The sequence below is a fragment of the Thunnus thynnus genome, chromosome 15 (genome assembly GCF_963924715.1).
Source record: "Thunnus thynnus chromosome 15, fThuThy2.1, whole genome shotgun sequence".
Classification (NCBI taxonomy): Eukaryota; Metazoa; Chordata; class Actinopteri; order Scombriformes; family Scombridae; genus Thunnus; species Thunnus thynnus.
In genome coordinates, this window is record NC_089531.1 from 19660864 (window position 1) to 19685029 (window position 24166).

Sequence of the window (24166 nt, forward strand, 5' to 3'; positions counted from 1 at the left end):
GTACCGTTTTAGATTTTTTGGTGTCCTGCAGATCATGGCAGCCATTTGTTTTCATTTATTTCTGTAGGAAAATCAGTTCACGGACCCTTGAAACTTCTGTACTTATACTTGTCACTGCTACATTACAATCAGAATCACAATCAGCTTTATTAGCCAAGTATGTTAACATGTACAAGGACTTTGACTCCAGTTCCAATAACTGCATGATTATGCACAGACTTCAATATCTCACAACAATAATAGAAACTTAATGAAAATGTGATTTGATTTTATACAATTCAAACATGTTTCAAGACTTGCAAACTGAGTTTAATATCATAAGAAAATGAATCAAATCCAGTAGATGCCTGGAATGATGAATGAAAAAATACACCCAAAGCATGCATGTTTTACAAATAGATTACCTGATTTTAAGTGGATTTTTATTTTTATTTTATTCTGCAACCTCAGAGATGTATCTTGTGACCCTCTGAGGGTGTCCAACCCCAATTGTTGAGAACCACAGGGATGCGAATGGCAACTGTAGCTTTCCTGTAAACTGCAAGAGTACCTATTCTATTTGTTTAATGGTGGCATTTTCCTAAATGACGGAAGACGGTGAGTCAAACATTACCAACATCTAAATTTTCCACCAGGGTTAATTTTTACCTCTGTAGAAACCCTACGTGCATTACAGGATAGACACATCCTGCGCATGCGCATTCAGACTGCTGTCAAACAGATATGGCGCTGCGTGAAGGAGCCCAGCGTTTAAACCTGCTAGTCAACAGCCGTAATTTCTACAAAATCACCTCATTTGTTGGTGTCCGGTCGTTGTCTGAAAATGTGTCATCTAAACCTGTAACGGCCAGTGCCCCAGAGACTACGGGCGACCATTTACTCTACACACAAGAGCACTTTGCATTAAAGGAGTCCCTCAAAAAGGTATGCAGGACTGCTAACGTTAGCTACCAAGCTTTGACGTTACAATGAAAACAAAAGCTTGTTTTTTTGCTTTGTTTATCAGTTGACGGTTGGATATTTTTATGCCCGTGAGTGTAAACCAGAAAGAAGCAGTATCATTCCGCCGTATGTGCATGTAAGAAGCAGCCGGAGGCAGTGAACTAAAAGTGGGTGAGAGGTCACTATGCTAGCTTGTTATATAGTCCCCCTCAAGTTAACTGTCAATGGCTGTCGCTGCTCTATTATGCTTTCAGCTTCAGCCATAAACACCAAATTTCCTGCTGAACATTGTTCTGACTGTGCTACAATATTTGCAAGGGGGTTTTAAATATGTATGTTTGCATCCTCAAATGACTGTGCAAGCCTTTATGTTTCTGTTCGTAGGTTACGAGAAGGTGAATAAAGGACAGCAAGGCAAAGCGCCAGGTACACTGAGACTACACTGGTTTACAATATCAAACACAAAGCCGCTGGCAACTTGATTAATGTCAGCGCTCCTCTTGCCAACATTTGCAGCATCTCTACTCTTGCACTGGATTTACCTAGGACTATAATTTTGTCATTTCAGATTTTCAACATCTGGTGTTATATAGCTTGCCAGGAACAATTGTGTGACCATGTAGACCACCTGCACTCTTACACTCACACACAACTTCATCTCTTGATTATCTTGATTTTTTTTGTTTTCTTTTAGTAAGACAAGTCAAAAGGTATGTGTAGAAAGTTTCTGATACCAGAGGGGTTGCTAATTAGTTACTGTTTGTAAAACTAGTGGAACTAGAAGAGTGGTGGCTAGACACCTGGGCAGGCCATAGCATTCAGATCAAACTGCCTATCAAGCCAGTGCCTAAGCACATATAATATAGATATAAGGCCTGGTTAAGCAGCTGAGTATCTGCTCTTTGCTTGGGCAAGCATAGGATTCAGTGTAAAGACACATTAGGTTAGGGTTAGAGAATGGTGTCACCTGCTCAGTAAATTATTAGAGCCTGACCGATAGTGGATTTTTGGGGCCAGTACCGAGATTAGGAGAAAAAAAAATTCTGATATCGATATTTTGCAATGGTCCCTCAAATATCAAACACTTGTTACAAAGATATGTAATGGAGGCAGGATATTTTACACTTAAACAATAAACTTTATTGTCCAATAAAGTTTATTATAACAAAATATAACAAAAAAAATAAAATAAAATTGATGCATATCGGACAACATATACACTGATACCGATATATACCAGTGTATCTGGGATAGGCCAATATTGATATATCGGCCGGGCTTCAAGATTTATGACAGTATGGCCTGATATTCACAGGACCTAATGATAGGTCAAAACTTCATGTACCATCAGTACAGGGCATCCATAGGAAGGCTCACCAAACTTTGGGCACATTCCACTATGTGTATAGACAAATGTTCACAAAGTGAGCCAAAGATCTCTATATCTCAGTCACATGCCGAGAGAGAGCAATATGCATCCTGCGTGATTGGACTGTAATCAGATATGGAACTAGCAGTGTTCAGATATGCAACTAGCCATCTTAACAATAAAAGTTTTCAAGATGGATGTTAATAGCAGGCGTCAAAGAGACTGTAAAATCATGCATGAACTCATAGCAGCAGACAAAAGATTATTCCCTTGGGACATTCAGACTCACTGAAATGCTTTATTAAACAATGCAAGTGTATTTTGCTTACAGGAATATCACACTTGTTTTTTAGTTCCCACCTTGTTCTTCTGTAACTTAGTCTGCCTTGTTTGTCATCGCTACAGTTTATTTGTGACATGCAGAATTACGGTAGACACTAATCAAAGCAAGCATTAGTAGTCAGACTGACTCATTTTGGATATTACTAGACAGACATTGGAGACACAGGCTATAAAAATAACAACAAGAGCCTAATTTAAGGTAAGGAGCAAAGATGTTGCAGTAAATGGAGGGAAGCTTATTGTGTGACTAAACCTTCAAAGGATGCCAAGGGGTTGAAAATAAACTAGCACTGGGAATAATGGGAAGGATGAAAATGTGAAAAGGAAATTCAGAACAATATGTTGTTAGTGCAGGAAAGGGAACTTGAGGCGGCATGGTTTATTAAAAGAATTCACTGTAGAATAATGTGTTTAAAGATGGTATACAAATGGGGTTATAGGAAATCCCTCAGCGACCGTTCAAGGTCAGACGTTCGTTTCCACTACAAATTTTCTGTTAGTGTGCGGGGAGGACAGAGGACCTTGTAGGACTGTTGTCTGTGTAGCTGTGTGTGTTACTTGGAGTGGTGTATTCATGTGCTCATTTATAGACTGGAAAAATGACTTCCATGCTAAGAAATTGGACTTCCAGAGCTTCCGATGTGTTCATACTACCAAACCGGCCAAGACTGGTGAGGCTGGAAGTCTTGCTCTTAATGAAGATAACCAGCCAATAGAGATCTGACTAGCACCTCTCGGGAAAGGCTTCACATGAGCAACCTTCCCTAGTTTCAGACTGGGATTTCCCCCAACATTACAAAGGAAATGTACTGTAGACAGACAAATCAAAGTTGTTACAGAGCAACATTGGGCTATAATTCTTTAGTTACAAATTACCACTCTTTTGCCAAAATTTCACATTAAAGTCCAACTGAGTTTAAATAGTTTTTTTTTTTCTGCTCCAGCATACGTTGCAGTTGGACTTCAGCAGGGCCCTCTTCTGCATCTGTTGATTCTTTGGCTGAATTAGTTGGCTCCTGTTCTCTCCAACTACTTGATATTCAGTTTGTGTATCCAAAGTAAGGGTAGGGCAAAGCATCAAAATGCGATATATCATAATACGGAGGAAGAGCTCTTTACCACTTTTACCGCAGACATTTGAACTCTTTGCTTTCTTGTAGTTAAGCCATTTGCTAGTTTATAGCTATTTGACGTTTTAATCATGGTTCGCATCCTAATGTTGCTGTGAGAGAGAGACTGTGACTTTAGTAGACCCTGCGTGGTACACACTGCTATAAACTTCAGAATATTTATAGTATATAATATACATAAAACATATATGCAATGATTTAATACAGTACAGATTTGAGTTCTGTTTAACATATTTTTCCCTTTTTATAATGTATTGAATAAATTAATTTTTATTTTCTTGTCATACCATTAAAGTGGTCCATCACCACATGGGATTACATGACACATAATAATACATGTTAATATCAACTTCTGGCAATTGACATTAATATTCCAAACAACAACAAAACAGTTCAAACCACTGTAGTTTGGCAAAAATGTAATTTGCATAGAAAAACAATATAAAAGCTATCTATGCAAAAGAAATGTTTTCATTATTTCAAAGTCTTCCATAAGAAAATAATCTTTTCTAGGACGTTTTCTTCTTCACTCACACATATATTGTGATGTGTGGCTACAACTACCAATTATTTTCAATATCAATTAGTCTGCCAATTATTCTCCCGATTCATTGGTTAATTGTTTAGTCTATAAATATCAAACACAGAGGAAACAATGCCCATTACTTTTTCTGATTTTCGTCTTGTCTTTAGACTGCTTGCTTTGTCTGACCAACAGTCCAAAAATATATTTTATTTACTATCATATATGACAAAGAAGAGCATTACATTCTTACATTTGAGAAGCTGAAACTAGCAAATGTCATCGGCATTATGGCATAAAATGGCATTTTATGCTTGAAAAACGAGTGACTCTCTTTTGATGTAGCCTTTTCTGTGAATTTCCTGCATGCTGACACTGTGGTTATCATTGGTAATAAGGGAAGGTGAGATGGCTATAATCTATAACATGGTGTATATAACGTACCATGATAATGATTTACATTATCATACATTTTCTAGTATTAATCTGAGAATCAATAACCATATGGGAATGTCTACTTTTGACTAATTAGTAAATTAAATACCTGACTAATCATGGTATATCCAGTACTCTGCCGTCCTGATGATTTCCTGTCATCTAACATCATATTGTCCAACCATAATTGTCAAAACATCTTGACAGGATCATATTATGAGTAACCCTGTGATTCCAGGCCTTAACTTATTGTATATTGTGTCATAGAAAGTGAAATCCACTTTAACACAATCATTTTGCTTTCCACAGAGAAGCCCTGCCTTGTGCTTCATGTAGAGAAAAGCACTGATACTCCAGACTGGACATTTTTGTAAGAATTTATATCGCAATATCATTGACTCTATCTTACCACGTAAGAGTTTGGTGATGTGAAACTGTTGTGGTATGCAATGCAAATAGTCCACAGGAACCTTTGTGAAACGTTGAGGGATCACTCCCGGTCTTGTGACCTCTATGTTTCCTTTTCCAGCAGCTAGTGGTACCTCCCTTTCCCTCCTCAGGATCTGAACTTTGAACATGGATTTTTTTATTGCAGGTTACACGGGACCAGTACCTGCTTTTTTACTGCACTGTTTTGTGTTAGAGGTCATGTAAGTTAGTCTGATTATCACAGATTCAGGCCTGGGCATGTGTCCCATATATCTGTTGAAAGCAGTGTCTGTTTTCTGTTCTGGGTGGTAAAAAAGATGATGTCCATGCTTTCTGTCTTGTATTCAGATGTCTTTCAACCAGTACGTTTTTCTTGGCTAGTTGAATCGTTGGCTGGTTTGCGTTTGTGTGTTTTGGAGGAAGAAAATGAGTGCGCATCACTTCTTGCAATCCTGGAAAAACCTGTGAATTCTTCTTTGGTGCTTTGTTTTTATAGTTTGAATGGTAAACATAGGCCTAGTCTAGCTTTAGTGCTGGTTGTGCTTTCACTCTCAAGCATAGATTTAGCCAAAGCTAAATGAAAGAGTAATAAAGTAGGGTTTATATGTCATAATCCATATTAATACACATGGCTCATTTAACTAATGTCATTGGATGAGGTTTAAATGTGATGATTCCTACAGTATTTTCACTAAATGCCTCTTTTGTTTTAATCATTGCTTTTCATTGACTTTACCTACCATTGACTGCTTATTGTCCTGAGCAGAAAAACACATTTATAGAGCAGACCGTCAGGGTTGTGTGGACACCATAGACCATTTAAAATGTTTGTGCATTAAAAGGAATGAACAACAATGAAAACACATTTTAAAATGATTGTTTATAAGATTGTAGCGGACAAGTGTTTGATTGCTTGAATGAGGACAGACAAGGAAAGTCATAGTACATAAGTTTTTATTTTATATATTTATTTATTATTTGATTTTTTTTTTTTTAACGGCATGAACAGTATTTAATACATATTGCAGAAACTATTGTTGTCGCATTGTATACTCAAACTTCCTGTTTTCCAACCCTGCTGTGGCAGGTAGAATTGTTAAAGAGGAATGACACAATTTCACACAAACAATAACACACACTGTAGGTCTGCTGCCCATTCTTTGTGCATGGGTGCAAAAGCTCTGTCTACAGGCGGATTTCCGTCAAAAGTGCATTATTTGTTCCATCATTTTTACCACTAATGCAAAAAAAACATTTTACTCTGCCACCGCATTTCTGCTTTTTGTATTGTATACGGTTTAACAGCAAGGGAAAGAGACGCTCATTGTTCTAGACGTCAAGGCCTGTTCAAACTTCCCGTGGTTGTATATGCATCGATTTTATGTGTCTTATTTTCTCCAAAATGATCAAAGGTATGGCAGTTTTATCCAGTACTTAATCAATACACCTGTTCAACAAGATTGAACATATAGAAAAGTGATATTTCAATCTGCTATGTCCAAAGTCTCTCAGCCACCGCCGCTATGTTTTACACAACCACAGCACACTAGATCAGCTAATAGCGAATGCTTACGAACAAGCTAAAACGAAAACTGTCTTTTTAACTCTTACGCTTAGTTTGTCATGTATCTTAAAATTTGGCAGAATCTTGTAAACTTAGCTGCTGACTTGAGACAAACCCACCCCTCCCAGTGAATCACATCAACAGCAGAGGGAGGAGGACAGGATGAATTACCGATACTGATACAGATACTTCATTCTTTCAAAACTTCACTCAGTATTGTGATGTCAGGAATATTATTTATTTTATTTTAGACATTTTTAGACATTTTAGATTTGTTCACAGTGAGATATTGAGTTTATATAGTGACTCTGCTGTTACTGTCACTGCTCTCAATAGGTGCCTTTACCAGGGATAAAAATCATGGCCAGAATGCACCAAATTGCAACATTTAAAAAAAATAAAAAATAAAAAATTGTGGGGGGTGGGCATGGCCTTGGATCCCCCCAGGTGACTTCATGCCTTTGGCGCTTGTCATTGTTCAGCTTCACCTCACAACCTGGACACCAGTAGAAAAAACTTCAGTCAAAAGATTTTTTCTCACCAGCACCCATGTCTGCGAAGCAGCTTGAGTTCCCACAAAAATAGCACTGTATGAGTGTCTCAATAGATGGGTCATTCATAAGTGCTTTTCCAGCTGTGGACCACTTCCAGGTGCTCAAAATGAGTCACGGCACCAAGGTTCAATCATTCCGAAGCTAGGTTGTAACCCATTCTTCACTCCCTACGGATATTTTGTTCATGACTCACAAAACTAGCCACTAGTGGTAGACACTGATAAAGCACAATGCTGCTTTAAATCAGAGTCGAAAGACAAAACAAAAGCAGCTCTCACTGTTGAAAAATGATGTGCAAAATGCAGTGGAAAGACGACTAGAATCTGTTCCTTGCTTACGAATTAATTGTTTTATTAAATTCTGTAAATAAATATATAATATTAGCTTTAGTTATCAAAATCAGATATCAGCCAAGTAATGTTATCCACCTCAAATAAACTGGAAACCATTCCTTAACCACAGCTACATGCTAAATGCTGGTTATGTTCCATTCTTGAAGTATATAATATACTCAGCTTTAATTTTAGGCTTCGATGGAATGGCTGCTAAACCTGAAGGAATGTCATTAGTATGGGTCTCAGTACTGAGCCTTACATTTCCATGCTGTTATAAATATTACTTCAGAGGTTTCATTACCCTGCCAAGAATAAAAAATATGCGGGAAACACGTAGTTGCAAAAATATTGGCTCACAAATGGTTGATGATACTGAATATCAGCACAGTATTGGTTATCAACATCTTCAGTACAACATCATCGCTGAATTCTGTCATGGTGTTGTTTTTAGAACAATTTTCTGCTCCAAAATGACTAATATTGGGATTGAGGCCAAAGTCATTGCATTGTTTTATGAGCCTGCAGCTTGTCATATTGTATGTCACCAGCCAAGCCTTGGTTATCAGTAGGGGACTGATAACATACATACATGCAGTATAGGAAATGGCATGCCATGCTTACTGTCACTGTATTCATCGTTGTCATCATTATAGATTCACCATGTAATACATTTTTCCAGCCTGCTCTCTATTCATTGATATGTAATACCTTATCTGGCTGTCTGCAAGAGATAGATTACATAGACTTAAGTAGAGATGTGCACCACACAGCAGGAAACCCATGTATGTGTAGAAATAATTGTATTCCTTCTTCCTCATAATGTATATCCTTCTGGTCTTTGTTAGAGATGGGAGATTGAATAGCAGGGTTATCATTGTTCACACAGAAATATGCAAACACAAATACATTCAAACATATCGTATCTCTTTGCTGTTGTGTTTGTGCTATAGATCATCGATCAGGAGATCAATCCACATGTGGATCAGTGGGAAGCAGAAGGGAAGTTTCCAGCCCACAGAGTCTTCAAGATCTTAGGAAGTGCCGGCTTTCTTGGAGTCAACAAACCAGTTGGTAAGATGTCTCAAGATTATCTGTTCTTCTGAGAGGTTAGTATTCAAAAGCCAATAAAAATACAACATTTAGTTGTGTTAAACATATACAAGCTGCAGCAGAAGCTTTTGGGTGATGTAATAGCTCAGTCAATAGCGCCTCACAACAGTTATCTCCAAGAATCAGTTTCTCTATCCTGTTGTTGTGGCATGAAATTGCCCATAGGAATAAGAGCTGGTGTGTTTGTCTGCCCACTTATGTCTTTTTTAGATCTATAATGGACTAGCCGTGCATGTTGGGATAGGCTCCAACCCCTGTAACTCTGAAGAGGGATTTAGGATAGCCTAAATGTGAGTGATTATTATTTTTTAATCAGAGATAACTCCTTCTGAGAAACGATGAGAGAGCTTAATTAATCAAGTGGGTTTTGTGTGCATTATCTGGAGCAGAGCAATGGGAAAAATGTCTGATTTAAAGACCTAGAAGGCTTTTTTTATGTTGGAGGAGGCTTGTTTTCTGTGAAATTATCTAAGGAGATAGCAAGCTTGCTGGGAAATGATGATAACCATAACGTCAGGGTGCCAAGCTCAGAACACCTTTCTTGCTGATGGAATAGCCTTTAGCCAGATTAAACCTCATAGACAACTTTTGTTTTAAAAATACAGTAAAATTTGAGTAAGTTAATATAATAACATCTCTGTGAGCAAACTGCTAAAACCTACTAGATTAGAACCTTTTCACCTGCTTTTTTACATTTACCTGAATGCTTTAAATGGACAAGTTATGAGCATAAAATAACAGTTAAAAGCCTAGAGATGTTAGGCTTGTGTTTACAGAATATGTATCCATTATACGAAAATGGCTCTGAAAGTGTGAGAGAGCATTTTCTGACACAGATTTAAGTCCATTTGTATTCTTGGGAATTTCAGTGGGTGATCCATGGAAATATGAAGACTGATTAACCATCTTGGCCTCAGTCTACATGATATATGTTGCTGGGACATGCTGTTTCTGTCGCCATTGCAAAAACTCCCTTTTTCAATCCAAGAAGACAATGAAAAACAGTTGCTCAGAATTTAAAGTTGTGGATATAATTTGCCTAAACATAGGGACACTGTAGGTGGACCAAAATGAATCCTGCAGCAGTGGAAACTGAGGAATTCTTCACTGTCTGTGCATTTGACCATCTCAGGAACATTTGGCACGTCTTTTTTTACAGCTGAATTCATGTTCCATTCATTTTCTTTCTGTTTGACAGCCATACATTACAGTTGGTCTGGTCTAGAAATGTTCCCACTGTGATGATAGGTGCTGGTGTCACAGCAACATCCCACAACAGCTGTCTGTTACAGTATATCCCATTTCCAGATGTGTACCCAGCTGTGTCACTGCTGGTGTGGAGGAGGGAGCGGATAAGTAGAGCACAGAAACCCGAGATATTTGTGGTTGTGATTTGTAGTAGTTAATTCTGAAGATGAAATGCACAAATCTAAAAATTTCCACAAAAAAATGACTGATATCTCTTTATTGATTTGCCACTTCTCAGTCTTACCTTGATAACATCTCTGTGGTAAAAAAACATTTTGATGTTGAAAAGAACAGATGTGTGAACAACACTGTTAGTGAATTGTGCGAAGAAGGTTCTACCACAAGTCTGTAGGTCAGAGAAGAGGGAGGGCAAGGGAATTAAAATGTGCTGAGTGCACAAGCATTAAGCATTAGTTGACAGGATTAGAGAGGAGGAGCGGCCCAGCGGAAGAAGGTGTAAAGACACGCTGTATAATCAGGTGGTAGATTACCTGCTATGATGTCCTGCTTAGTGTTTGGTAAACTAAATTCTAAAAAATGAAAAATGAAGGTTTCAAGTAATTCAGAAACAACCGTGATAATAGTGGGAATGACTAAAGCTACCATAGTATTAGTCTTTGCAAAAATTGTGCAGTTGGAGTAACCACAGCTAGACGTGGCCCTTTTCTTGCCATACTGACTAACGAAGCACACTCGCAAAGAATTCTGCTCTGGGTTAATTGATTTAGTGGCTTGGATTACAGACATGGGAATAGGGACTGAGGAGTCTGTGCAATAGAGAGATGATTCAGCTGGAATGAAAGAAGTATTTGAAGGCCTAGATCAGAAAAGAACTCAAGACAAACACACCACTAAAAAAAGCTCTTATAAGAAAGTCGTACAGCATATGATTGAGTAGCAGTCTAGTCTCAGCCACAATAAATTTATGTTTAAGAATTACCCGAAATCTTCTGCTTTGTTTCAAGATACAGACACGGTTGTAGAAAATACTTTGTAGGGGTAAACTGCACAGGGAACCAGTGAAATTAATTTATAGTTTGAATTATGGATAACGTTTTGGAATTAGTGGTTATTTCATGGAAAATATGTCTCAAATACTCTGTGTAAGACTTCAGTGACTTGTTAAGGCAGTGTCTTAGTGATATGTTGCAGTTACATTTGCTGTAGTGATCATAGCACTCAGACGCTCATCGGGCCATTTAGCATATTGCCATAACGTACAAGTCATAGCATAAAACTAATTTGAGAGTTGGCCCAAAATATTATTTTGGTCTGTTTTCAATTCTTGTTTCTAGGCATTTTATGACTTGGAGCCCCTCTGTGTGCAACAATGACTTTAAATCTGGGGACATGGATCACTGCCAGGGAACTACATAGATAAAGGGCAGGGGTTTGAACTTTAAGTGGTCACATGTTTGAAACGGGCAACAAATTTAATGTGCCTGTTAGCAATTTTTGGAGCCACACATTGTCCCCTTACTTAGTCCATAGACAAGAAAGCTCAACACTCATTTTCCACTACTTTTCCATGTACAAGTAAAGGTATTATTACTTTTAAAAACATGAGAACAGGAAGTTTTTCCAAGGCAGCCATGTTGAGGGAGAAGACGACCTTTGGCTCCCTGCCTGTTTTCCTTTGCTCTGACAGAGAAGTATCCGCAGTTCACACCATGGCAATGGCCTTGTGTCCTGCCTCAGAGAACCTGGCAGCCTGCACAGTTTCCCCTTTAACTGAATATTTTTTATACTGATGTTTAGGTGGATAATCGCTCAGAGAGACCTGTGCCAAGTAGTTTCCTTTCTGATAATTTTTTCTTTAGTAATACCACAATGAATGCATTATAGTGGCTAGTTTTTCTATTCAGAATCATTACTAAAACAGTGACCTTTAATATTTAATATTGCAATACATTGTAATGGCGGTTCATGCAATCATGAGTTGAATTCTAGTGCAATTACACCTATTTCCATTGTAGTACAGAATTTTCTTGGAGATGAGTTTATAACAGCGATTTATTGACTCTCTCTTCCATGTGTCATCCTCCAAGGAGCAGTGATCTGTTTTATCATCCGGTCACTTATGTTGCTGTGATGACACAATACAGGAAGACAATGGAATAGAAAATTGTTGCTAGTGTCTGCTTGTGCTGCACCTTTAAATTCTCTCATCCTTTATCTGTCAGTATATGTTTCATATAGGGCTCCAACTGATGAGAACCTATGCTGAGGAACATCTGCTGTTCAGAAGAACCATATGCGTATAGGATTGACATTTGTGATAGAATTGTGTTTGTTTTTCTTCTGCTTGCTTGTTCAACTAGACAGCCTGCTGTTTTGTTTAAAGTGGGATAAACCTCAGTGCTTCCCTTCGTCCACATTATCCACCGCAGGGTTTCCAGCCGCGCGGTATCGCTGCACAGCTGCACCTGTTTCCTCTTATTTTTGGCTCCCCCCGCTCCCTTGTTTGCTTGTCCCGCTATATCTCACCCTTTTTGTCTGTCCCCATTTATTTTGCTCGCTTTCTTTCACTCCCTGTCTCTCTCTGACAGTCTGCCTGACTGCGCTTTCCATTATTCGATAACTAGTCTGACAGGTGATATTAAACCACTTAGCTAGAGTTGCAGGCCTCCATGCGGTAAATTCGCTCATAATTATTCATTGTCAGTCAGTGCTAGTATCCATCATCCAGTGGTTGGCATACTCTATTTAGTCATAGGAGAACTGAGCACCGAGCATTTCTCAAATGCTCATTGCTGTTACTTTTGGCTGACTGGACATTATCATCCAAAGATTTGTCCTAAATGAATCGCTGTCAGATTTAACTGGCTAGACCAGCATTGGATGATGATGAGAACATTGATTCTCACAGTTTCATTTTGACAATATTTGGATTTGTTTGTATTAACCACAAACAACTTGAGAGAAATACATTATGAGAGTAGGTACATTAAAGGTATAATATGTAACTTTTCCTCATTGAAGTGACTAGAGTTGTGTACTTAGCACATTATCCCAACTCTTTCCAACAGTTTTCAAATGCAGAGAGATCTGTAATTTTAATCAAGGTAATGGTCCGTTTCATTTGGTTGCCTGTCAGTGGTGTCATGTTCCCTTTACCCCCTCTACCAAAGAGTATACGTGCACCAGATGATGATCATCTTGTGCACATGCGTCAGCATTGTGGCTGTCCGCAACAATGGCGTCATCTCCTTTACCCTCTACCAAAGAATACACGCACACAAGATGCGTGCGTCAGCGTTGTGGTCATCTGCCAGAAGCTGTCATAAATTGAGTTTTTATCCAATTTTAAGCCACATTTTTGCAAAGTCTTGTGTCTGCCGAACAGCTTGGGAGAAACACTGATTTTTATCGTGAAACTGCTTTATTCAGTGTTTTTTTACTGGTTTTAATCACCGGGTTTGTTTGTTTTGGAGAGGAGGAAACCTCTGCAGATAGTTCGGCTCCCGGGGAGGGCAGGGCACATAAGGACATATATGGCATAAAAATAGACACAGTATATACGCGTTGTACATATATAGTCCACTCACCGCCACTGCAAGACAGATGAGCGCACAATATCGATGAGGAAATTGTCTGTGATGATAGTGAAGAGTTGTGTGTAATCTGTTCTGAGGTTTAAAGGTTCCTGATGGCTGTAGGGGATTTTAGCATTACCTAAGCCTGTAAATAAACTTAAAACTAACATAAAAATAATAAAGAAAACACAGCACTGTGCCGGGAGCCACTAGAGAAGTTGCAGAAGCTGACTGCAGAGTACTGTCTGTCTAAGAGAAACTGTACAGCAATGATTGTTGTTTAATAACGAAGACAACAACTCCCATGATCCCACACTGTTCTTATTGTTTTGATTGAGAGAACCCTAGTGGCAGAACTGGTGCATTTAACTGGCTAATTCCATGAAACATAGGCGGAAAAGTGGCCTTTAGCATTAAGAATATCAGTATGAAAATCAGGCTGTTCATTTCACAATGGATGCTCTGTATGAGGCTAACTGACAGAAAGTGATGTTTTAAACTTGGTTTATCATGCACTGTTCAACTCCATTAAGGACCTAAGGTCTTTGCAAATGTCTCCGAATCAGCAAACGGACATCCATTTTTAACTTTTCCAGTGAATGGGATGTTTAAGAGATCAAAAACAAGTTTTATATACTGAGTAGAGCAGGTGAGATGGCACTTAGATGGCAGTGACCCTTATCTGCAGCATGCTGCTGATCTCCCAGCAGTGCTTTTTACACATAATTACAGATAGTACAATTAATGATAACATCCTATAATGAATTTGAGTGCATGGTCTGGTGGCAACAGATCAGTTCAGAATATTTGGAATGTATAATAATGTGCTATGCATTGTGTTAGGAACAGATGTAAGGGAGACAGAAACAAGGCTAGTTTAAGTACATTTGTCCAAAATAACTTGCTCTCTCTTCTTCTTCTTTCTCTCTCAACTAAGTGATGGGGCTCTATTATCAAATGTGCACAAAAAGAAAAAACAAACATTTATACACAAGAGATGTCTAGACAGTTTAAAGTGAACTTTCAGCCTTGAACTGTGAGCGGTAGTTGAAGGAGTGTGTGTCTTGTCTTTTGCAGAGTATGGAGGCTTGGGGCTTGACTTCAGCTACAGCGTGGCAGTGTCAGAGGAGCTGGGCAACATCCGCTGTGGAGGCATCCCTATGGCCATCGGTGTACAGACTGACATGGCTACTCCCGCACTGGCCAGGTACAATCATCAGGACAACAGCTAGTCAGTGACTCAGCCAACAATTTCAGCTTTGTGGTTTTCCCTTTTTACACCACTGAAAGAGTCACTCATGTTGGAGCTGAAGTACATTTTCAAGCACTCCTCTTACTCATGTACTTGTCTCATTTTGAGATGATAAAAGCTTACTTGTATTGCTTCCCCTGGCAACAACTGTCAGCCTGTATAGTCTGCATATAATAGTATTTTGTTGGACGTATTACATTTTAAAACCAAACTATCAAAGAAACACTTTTATTTCAAATATTTTCTTCATTGTTGGGTATCTAGTGTTCTCTGTCTCCCTTTTCATCCCTCTTTTCTTAGCATGACTATATTTTAGTGTAAAAGAAATTAATCCATTGGCCTAAGTCCATTCTGTACATACCAAATCTATATCCATCTTGTTTATTTGTACCCTAATGTACACATTTTTGCAAGGATCCCTCAAATGTGCCTATTTAAGAGCTGTGTTATATCCTGGAGGCAGAGGATTTTACAGTGGAACAATAAATTGATTATTAACAGACTCTGCAGCACCATCTGCTCAGCTGTGATACTCCTTTGGTAACACAGTGGCTGCAGACACAAACTAAAGATCATGTCAATCACTTTTTACTTCAAAATGTGGCAGTTTTAGTTTTTGATTGTGACAAGTCAAGAAGATCAGCCCTCTAATGTGTCAGCACATCTCAACACTAAGAGCGAGAGTCAAGTGAAATCTTATTAAATAAACTTTACAGTAAAATCTTTTTTTAGTTCAGGCCTTTTTTTTTCTGTGGTGTTTAATATGTATCTCAGTGGTTTTATTACCGTTATGCTAGAAAATACAGCCTGTTGCACAGCCCTTTATCAAAGTTACACTCTCAAGACAGTACATGTATAAATATATCTGGAAATTTTTTCACCCACGTAGGCCTCGGCTTGTTGTTATATCCTCTTGCTATGAAACAGCTGCTGGTGACACAAGAAATATTTCAGTGAAACACACTTACAGTCTCAGGAGCTTAATGAGGGGATCTACACTAGCCTGCAATAAGGTTGAAGTAATAAGAGAGCAGCAGGGGGTAAAAGGGGGGATACATTGGGAATTTCTGGATAAGACTCCTTCCTCTGTCCCACTGCAACTGTAATTGCCTCAAACATGACGATGTTGTTTTAAAGCACACAACCCATTGCTCTTTCTTGCCACAGTTACATAATGTAGTTAAAGAGTTTCACACAACTTTTAGTAAAGATTTGCCTGCCAATCATGTTCACATTAGGTATTAAAAGTTCATAGATGTCTTCTTGATATTAGCTTACAGTAAAGCAATAGCAAAAAGAATATTCTTGGATTCACCACAGTGTCTAAGAGTAACTAGTTACCAATATTTCTGTGTGTTCGTGTTTGTGTTTGAGCAGGTTTGGTTCAGCTGAGCTAAAGAAAGAGTTCCTCCTTCCGTCCATCATGGGGGATAAAGTGGCCTGCCTCGGAGTTAGTGAAGTCGGAGCAGGATCTGATGTCTCAAGTATGTCGTCCCTTCATCATTTTCTGCTCATTTATTATCATATGATTTCCTTTTTTCCTCTGAAGGGCCATTTTGAATAAGATTGTCACTAATGCTGCGAAAAAGTATTGAGGAACCAGAAATACAACAGCTATAAAATCGAATTCGCACTGATATTCTCGTCTCTCACTTTCATCAGATTTCACAGATTACATATGTATAATGTTTGTTTCACCTTGAATAAAACACCAGCTTTAGGATCTTTAGAATAGTCTTTGGTGAAACTTTGTGTTTTAAAGCCTTTTTGATTTAAGGAACAAAATTGTATTTCTCTGCTTATTCATCCATTGAAACTATTCATTTAACCTTTTATCCCCACACTCATCTTCCCAAGTGTAACTATCTCACCATCCATTTACACACTCCACCACACGTTGATTCAGGTATTAAGACTAAGGCGGTGAGGAAAGGGGATGAATATGTGATCAACGGGGGAAAGATGTGGACCACCAACGGTACCCAGGCTGACTGGATGTGTCTCCTCGCAAACACCAGCGACGGACCCCCACACAGGAACAAATCTCTCATCTGTTTGCCCATGAACCTGCCAGGTAGGATCAGTCTCGGGATGCTTTTCTTGGACAAAACATTTTAGCAGGAAATTGCAGTTTCTAATTAATCTCCATGGGATTCATTGACATTTATAAACAATTTCCTAATTTTAAGACTCTGTAGGTTTCTCACTTCTACAGTAAACACAGACGATTTACTGCAATGTTCTTACATTTTTTTGCCAGAGTGGTAACCCTAAAACACCCTCTGCTCATAATTTCTGTATCCATTCTATCGATAGCATTTCTTATAATTAATGTACCTTTGCCAATACGCATTATGGCATTTGTTTTGTTTCCTGTCCTCCCCATTATAGGAGTACACATCGCCCGAAAGATTGATAAAATTGGTATGTGGTCATCGGACACAGCCGAAGTGTTCTTTGATGATGTCCATGTGCCCTGTAAGAACATCATTGGCCAGGAAGGCATGGGCTTCACCTACCAGATGCTTCAGTTCCAGGAAGAAAGGCTGTGGGCAGTGGCCAATGGTGAGTGTGTAAGAAGGTGAATAAGTAAATAATTCACCTTCATCCTGTCTTTGCTTTATCTCTTCCTGAGGCCATATCCAGTCTTAAGATGTTATCTTTCCTAGTTTTCTTCACTTCCCGCTCTCGTTCTTACCACACGTCATCCGTCTCCCACAGAATTCACTGTAAATTGGTTATTTCCTTTTCTGATTCAGTGTCCAAAGAGTAGGGAGTTGAGGTTACATAGTTCAAAACATAAATCTTCTTTAAAGTACTTCTGCTTTTTATTTTGATTAACAAGCATATGAGAAACAATTTACTAGAAGAGAAACTGTATATGCTATTACTGAAACTAACCCTAATATTCTCTCTGGCTGTGATGCTTCATATTAAAAATCAAACACAAATAACAGTCACTCATAGACAAGCATTAAACTCTTACCACTATCAAAGACAAAGTGATATAATCCAAACCAGAACACTTGACACGTGTGTGGATTCAATAGTAGTAACGCTCGTGAGTGATGTTTGTACTTAGTGAACAGAACAAACCTACATCACCTCCCTGTCTCAATCTGCAGTTGTGACCACCATGGACAACATCATTCAGGAGACCGTCCAGTACACACGGCAGAGGAAGATCTTCAAGCAGCCTGTCCTCTACCACCAGTCGGTTCATTTCAGGTTGGCTGAATTGCAGACGGAGGTCGAGCTGCTCCGCTCCCTCCTCCACCGCGCTACAGGTGAGATCACTTAATAGAGGGAGATGACACAACATAAATCAAATTTGAGTGTTAGCTTGCTCCTTTTTGGCTCAGGGCATACACATATAACAAATGGATGTATTTATATTGCAGCTTTGGTTTTTATGTGTGCATATTTGTGTGTTTATGACTTTTTGTTTATATATTTACCGTATGATTTATGCATCATTATGAATCATCCGTATGATTGTTTTTTTCATATGTACATACCAATGCAGTGGAAAGCCTTCAGCTATTACAGCTATAACAATGTAATGTTAATTGTGGAAATAATAATAAATAAACAATACAATTTATTTTCAAATGTTGCACTACAGGCTTTTCTAGAATAAGGTGATTTTTTTTTCACTTTATCCATAAATCAACTTGAGTTATTTCTTACACTTATTCAAATCTGGATTTGGAACATGTTAAGTGTTTTAAGAAAACTACACTAAGTGCATGAGTCTGTTAACACCACAGATAAGACTTAGTTCTCAGTAAGAAAGGATACAGTTCTACAAGAATGATGTGAATGCCAGACTAGCCTTGACTTAGTGATTTGTTCATGTATAACGCAACCGGTTTGTTTAGATGACAGAAGGCATGTTAGCGGGCTGGATAATATTGTGGTAGCTCTGTATTAAGATAGTCAGCTATGACTATATTCTGTCTCACTCAAGTGGTATCAATTTGATTTGATTTTTCGCTTTTTAAGCTTAGATTTTGCAGCCATTCAACTGCTATTCTAACATTGCCGTTTCTTTATTTTCATGCAAGTCTTTTGCTATATTGTTTTTTTCCTTGAAAGGGTTAGGCCACTATATTTGCCTTTCAAAGAATATACAATAAATTACAAACTCATTAGTTGTCAATAATTAGGTAATAAAATGAAACTGCTTACACTTTGGAATATGGGAATGGCATGTGGAAGACGAAGTTCTTTTATATCAGGAACCATTTCATTGTCTCACTGAAGGAAACTTCAAGATACGGACAGGAAAAGCCAGGAATCAAAGCAGTAACACCACGATAAGAGCAAACCTGTCCAACACCCAAACTATTGTTGATTTTATGTGTGTACTGGCACAACGTCAACAACTCGCTGACTTGGCCACCTGAAAAACTGGCACATATCCACCTATTCTAAAATAATTGCAAAACAACCTCAAGTGCTTCCCGCTGCAGTGTTAATGATATGAATTTGTGTCTGGATCTGTTTGGCAGATGTCCAAGATCTTGTTGTCTTCATGCTCTGTTTATTACCACTTCAGTTGCTAGCAGCTTTAAATTAATTCATCTAGCTGGTAACAGTTCAAGTCAGATTTGGCTGCACAGAAACAGGTCAAAGTATTTGTGACAGAGGTAGATAGACACACACAGACACACAAACTAACTCCCTTACACATTGAAACAAGGAAAATCATGCAGTTCGCACATCTCCCTCTTAAGGGTAACAACAATTCAAGCATTGATCGAAAGCACTGGGAAAAGGCCCGACTTGGAAAAATACTAAGTCAGAGCCTTCCAAACCACCATCACCTTTCTTTTCCTCATTGTTACTCTGCTTGTGCCACTTCTCTCCTTTTTTATTGCAGCAATGTACATCAAAGGCAACGATGTCACCAAGCTTGCGTCCATGGCCAAATTAAAGGGGGGCCGCCTGGCCAGGGAAGTGAGTGACAGCTGTCTCCAGTTTTGGGGAGGGATGGGCTTCACCAGTGAGGTGCAGGTCAGCAGATTCTACAGGTGAGACTGGCCAGAGGAACGTCAACAGAGATGAACAACAGTATGTCTTGTGTCCAGTGACCCTGGTTTTAGTGGGTTAGGATTAGAAATGTAGTTTGAAGAACTGAACCACCAACCACTGGTGAACTGAATAATATGTAAATAAATATATCTATATACAGTATACTGCGTGGGTGTGTGCATACACTATTGTATGAACCACATAGCACCATGATTTTCAATTTTCTCACCCGCGCACTCTGTTATCTGATTGCAAAAAAAAAAAATATATATATATATATCTGCACCAGCAACTAACAGTTTGCGAGCCAACTATTGTTATATTTGGATGTCAACTATATGCACTTTTCTGAGGGTGTAATGTTTCTGTTACCATTTATCCGTGGTAACAGAAACCTAGAGTATAATAAATCTTCCATGTATTTCAGAAGGAATTTTAACATAATTCCAGAGTCGCAAAGTTTGAGTCAGATTGACTGATGGCTTTTAAAGTAGAATATGATCAAATAATAGTAATAACTCTTGAAGACATGCAGTTAGGATCAGCCTCCTGCTGTGCAGTGTTGGGCTAGGAGCCTTCTCTTTTTTATTACAAGTAACACTGTGCTTGATTCATGGTCTCTAAGTCCTTATTTTACACTGTACTGACATCTAGTGACGGGGCAAATAATGCAGCTGAACAAGGGGTTTCAGGATACACCAAGTTGTCACTCACTGCTGGAATTATTTCAGTAAATCAGATGTGGCAGGAAATTCAAATAACTGTGACAGATAAGACCTCAGTTTGTAATAACTTTGTCTTTTCCACAGGGATTCCAGGTTAATGTCGATTGGTGGAGGGGCTGATGAGGTCATGCTGGGAATCATCTGCAAATACATGGACACGCTACCCAAGAAGTGATGTCATCTATGATTCACCCAGGGACTGATGTCACAACATTGCTGATAATGTGCTAAATATTCACAATGAATTGCGAAAAAGAAAAACTAACAAATCACCCAAGTGCAGTTTACCTCATATGTTTAAAATTTTTAAAATATTCAATTAAGTCTGACCGTTTTGATTTGTGCCTGTTTTAACTGTACTGCATGTGGTCAGAAGGAAATACTCACAGTAACATGATCACAGAATGAAGCTTTTGTTATTTTGCCCTGACTTTATAAATGTGTACAGCCATCTGACTGACTTTATAATGATATATGAATTGTTAAGAGTTCATTTAAATATAAATAGCCCTTGTGAGACTAAATCTATTTTTTTAGAATAGACTGAGCAGAATAATGGGGATAAAAATAACTGTAAAATAAATGTCTATCAAAGATACTGACTTGTTGTCTGTCATTGACATATTGATAAAAACCAAGTAAAATACAAGTTCAATTGATATGTATAAGTAGCGCTCAGTTAAACTGGACAAACAAGTATTGGTAACACTTGATTCGAGCATAAAATTTGTTTATTTACATTAAAAAACATTTTACAACAAAGTTGAAACAATATTGAAGTACACTGCTATTATTTTTTGTATGGATGCCAAATTTTGTAATATATCCATTCATTCTTGAGAGCAAATACACTACATTATGTGTTTCATATAGCGTTCTATAACTTACTCACTTTGAACACAATTTGGCCTGTATGATACACTAATCCACAGATTTGTCATACCTTATCATTACTCAGTGTGTTTACTAGTGTATTAAAGATCTTGACACAGTATCATTAATCCTCTTCTGCTGTTACTTGTACATTGTTGAGTCTTAACAACTTCATCCAGGTAAATTGGGCTGAAATTTAGAACATCAGCAGTATATACTTTAGGTATACAGTACAGTATACATGATTCCTACTTCTCAGGTTCATCCTTCTGCGCTGTTCTATACCAGTTTTTTTTTTTTTTTTAGGCGGGGGACGACACCAAAGTAGGAGTCCCTAACATGACTCAATTTGGGGGTCATGCTGTGAAATTGCTGACAGAGAATTGGGCACTTGTATTGATTAATAAAAGGCCTTTTCTTCCTCACCGTCATCATAATACTGGTTTAGTTTAGAGATTCATCAGACATTCTGGGGAGGAAGATGTGGAGCACAAGGGCCGAGCCCAACAGGGTCCCGCTATCACCTCAGCTTGATGAACCAATACAGGACAAAGAACACAAAAAAGCAGAAGAGCAACATGTAGCACAGCAGTTTGGTCTGACTGCCTCTTGACAGCTGTTTCACTCTGCCGATGGTGGCGCCAAGCAGGCCGCCTGTTGAGTCAAAGTCTGAGTCCTGTGGTGGGAAAGGATAAAAAGTCCTAAGTCCAGCAGGCAGACAGGCCAGTTAACAAACATAATACTTAGATCCAAGGAAATGTTACTATATCTTGCAGTGAGAATGTGTGAAGTGTAACTAGTATACTCTAGCTCTGTACTTAAGCACTTTCCTCTAGTTAAATACTTCAATTTAAAGCTACTTTATACTTCAACTGCACAATTTAAGAGTTAATTGTACTTTTTGCTCCTAGACATTTATTTAACAGTTAAAGTTGCAACCGCTGGTTAGACAAAACAATGAACTTGAAGACATCTCCTTGGACTTTGGGAAATTGTAATGTGCAATTTTCACTATTTTCGAACATTTTGGGACTAAATAGTTAATTGAGTAATCCAGAAAATTTAAGTTAAAGTAGCTCCTTCTCAACCAGCTGCAACTTGGAAAACGATCAAATAACCTAATAGTGACAGGAGTGATTCCATAATGAGTACTTTTTTCTCTTACTTTTTTTACTTTCTGCACTTTTACTTAATGAATTGATTCAGACTTTGAATGCAGGATAAATCCACATTACTGGTATTTTGATTACAGTGTTGCACACAAAGAAAAAGTGAAACTCACCATATCATCCAGCATCTTATTCTGGTATTTGACTTCTGTTCCTATGTCGATAGACAGCTGTAGATAACAAATTCATATTATTTAACGCCTGTAGTTTTTTAAAAGAAATATCTACACATTGGACACTGAAAATAACCATATATATTTTCCAAATGCACAAGTAGCAACACAGAAGTCGCCACAACACTGATGTACAGCTTTAGCTGTGACAGTCACCAGTTAATGACAGTAACAGTTAACTGGTACATATCATAGACTGTATGTGGTATATATATATATAGTTGCTTACACTTTTCAAAGCGTTGACTTTGGCTCTCAGTCCCTCCTGCAGGTGTTCATTTTCCTCCTCATACACACTGTATCCACTTGCTACATAATTCCCAGAGCCTCCTTCACCTTCATGAAACGACAGAAACAATTGACACAGCGTTAGTTAGCTATTTTGTTAGCATTTGAATCCTGTAATAGCGTTAAAACCGGTAGTTATCTGACGTGGGCCTGCAATACACATCAACGAGCATTCATTGACATCAGTTAACAACATTAGCCACGTTAGCTAGCTAGCATGCCAGCTAAGTATGAGCTTAAAAACAAGAGTTATGTTTGTGTCTTACCCAAACCGGCGCGCCTCATTTTGACTCACTGAAAGTAACACTGTCCGGTAGTGTATGTGTGTAATATCTAAGAAAATAAACTCGGATACAAGAAGCTATAGATTAGCTGTCGTAACTGTGGCAAGTCAGAACACATCAGCCAACGCCACGACATCATACGGTGGCCGGCGAGGACAATCCTTCCTTGACAACGGCGCGTAATGCAAAGTGAAAGAAGTGATCAAAATGCTTGCAAAAAATATTGTTTGGATAAAAGTTTTCTATTTCCAAATTATATTTTAAGGGTTACCCTAAAATGTGTAAAAAATTAAATTAGTACTTTTAAATTTTGAAATTTGTAGGTATGTTTGTCTGCAGTTGTGTGTGTCTCCTTGCCGTTTATAATAAAAAGAATACATTAAATTTTAAGCGCATTTCTCGTAAACAAAAGGACATTTTACATATAGAAAAAAAATTTAAAAAGACAGTCATGTTGTGGGGACTCTCCCCCTTAAGGGGACAAAAAGCAAGTCTCCTTAACGTAAAATATTGATTTTAGGGTGAAGACTTGGTTTAAAGTTAAGGTAAGTTTAGGGTTAGGTTAAGGTTTGGGTTAGGGTTAGGCATGTAATGGTTATGGTTAAGGTTAGATAAGTCCCCAAGAAATGAATGTAAGTCAATGTAATGTCCTCTGAAATGATGGAATGATGGAAACATGACTGTGTGTGTGTGTGTGTGTGTGTGTGTGTGTGTGTGTGTGTGTGTGTGTGTGTGTGTGTGTGTGTGTGTGTGTGTGTGTGTGTGCCTTTAGGAAAATCTATTTTATATGCCAATGTAACTCACCTTGAAATCACAGCAGAAATTAGCACCACGGGGTGACAAATCCA

The 24166-nt window shown here is 38.3% G+C and overlaps 2 protein-coding genes across 2 annotated transcripts; one reads left to right on the plus strand and one right to left on the minus strand.

The window, feature by feature from the left end:
- The first annotated feature begins 697 nt into the window (after positions 1-697).
- zgc:85777 lies at positions 698-21129 on the plus strand. Its single transcript, XM_067611210.1, has 9 exons — positions 698-924; positions 8574-8694; positions 14595-14724; positions 16147-16253; positions 16676-16843; positions 17161-17334; positions 17895-18056; positions 19655-19805; positions 20616-21129. The coding sequence occupies exons 1-9, from the start codon at positions 724-726 to the stop codon at positions 20704-20706; spliced, it is 1305 nt and encodes a 434-aa protein (XP_067467311.1). The 5' UTR covers positions 698-723; the 3' UTR covers positions 20707-21129.
- A 115-nt stretch (positions 21130-21244) lies between these two features.
- bet1 (Bet1 golgi vesicular membrane trafficking protein) lies at positions 21245-23477 on the minus strand. The gene is made up of 4 exons (XM_067611211.1): positions 23301-23477; positions 22976-23082; positions 22687-22743; positions 21245-22080 (listed from the first exon to the last, which is right to left on the minus strand). The coding sequence occupies exons 1-4, from the start codon at positions 23317-23319 to the stop codon at positions 21925-21927; spliced, it is 339 nt and encodes a 112-aa protein (XP_067467312.1). The 5' UTR covers positions 23320-23477; the 3' UTR covers positions 21245-21924.
- Positions 23478-24166: the final 689 nt, after the last annotated feature.

What these genes read in the sequence shown, in the direction of transcription:
- bet1 (XM_067611211.1), bottom strand. An exon ending in AAGTCAACGCTTTGAAAAGT is followed by an intron (nt 22,744 to 22,975) that starts GTAAGCAACTAT and finishes TGTTATCTACAG; the next exon opens with CTGTCTATCGACATAGGAAC. An exon ending in ATAAGATGCTGGATGATATG is followed by an intron (nt 22,081 to 22,686) that starts GTGAGTTTCACT and finishes TTCCCACCACAG; the next exon opens with GACTCAGACTTTGACTCAAC.
- zgc:85777 (XM_067611210.1), top strand. Translation starts at nt 724, where the DNA reads ATGGCGCTGCGTGAAGGAGCCCAGCGTTTAAACCTGCTAGTCAACAGC. An exon ending in TGGAGTCAACAAACCAGTTG is followed by an intron (nt 8,695 to 14,594) that starts GTAAGATGTCTC and finishes TGTCTTTTGCAG; the next exon opens with AGTATGGAGGCTTGGGGCTT. An exon ending in TTTGCCCATGAACCTGCCAG is followed by an intron (nt 16,844 to 17,160) that starts GTAGGATCAGTC and finishes TCCCCATTATAG; the next exon opens with GAGTACACATCGCCCGAAAG.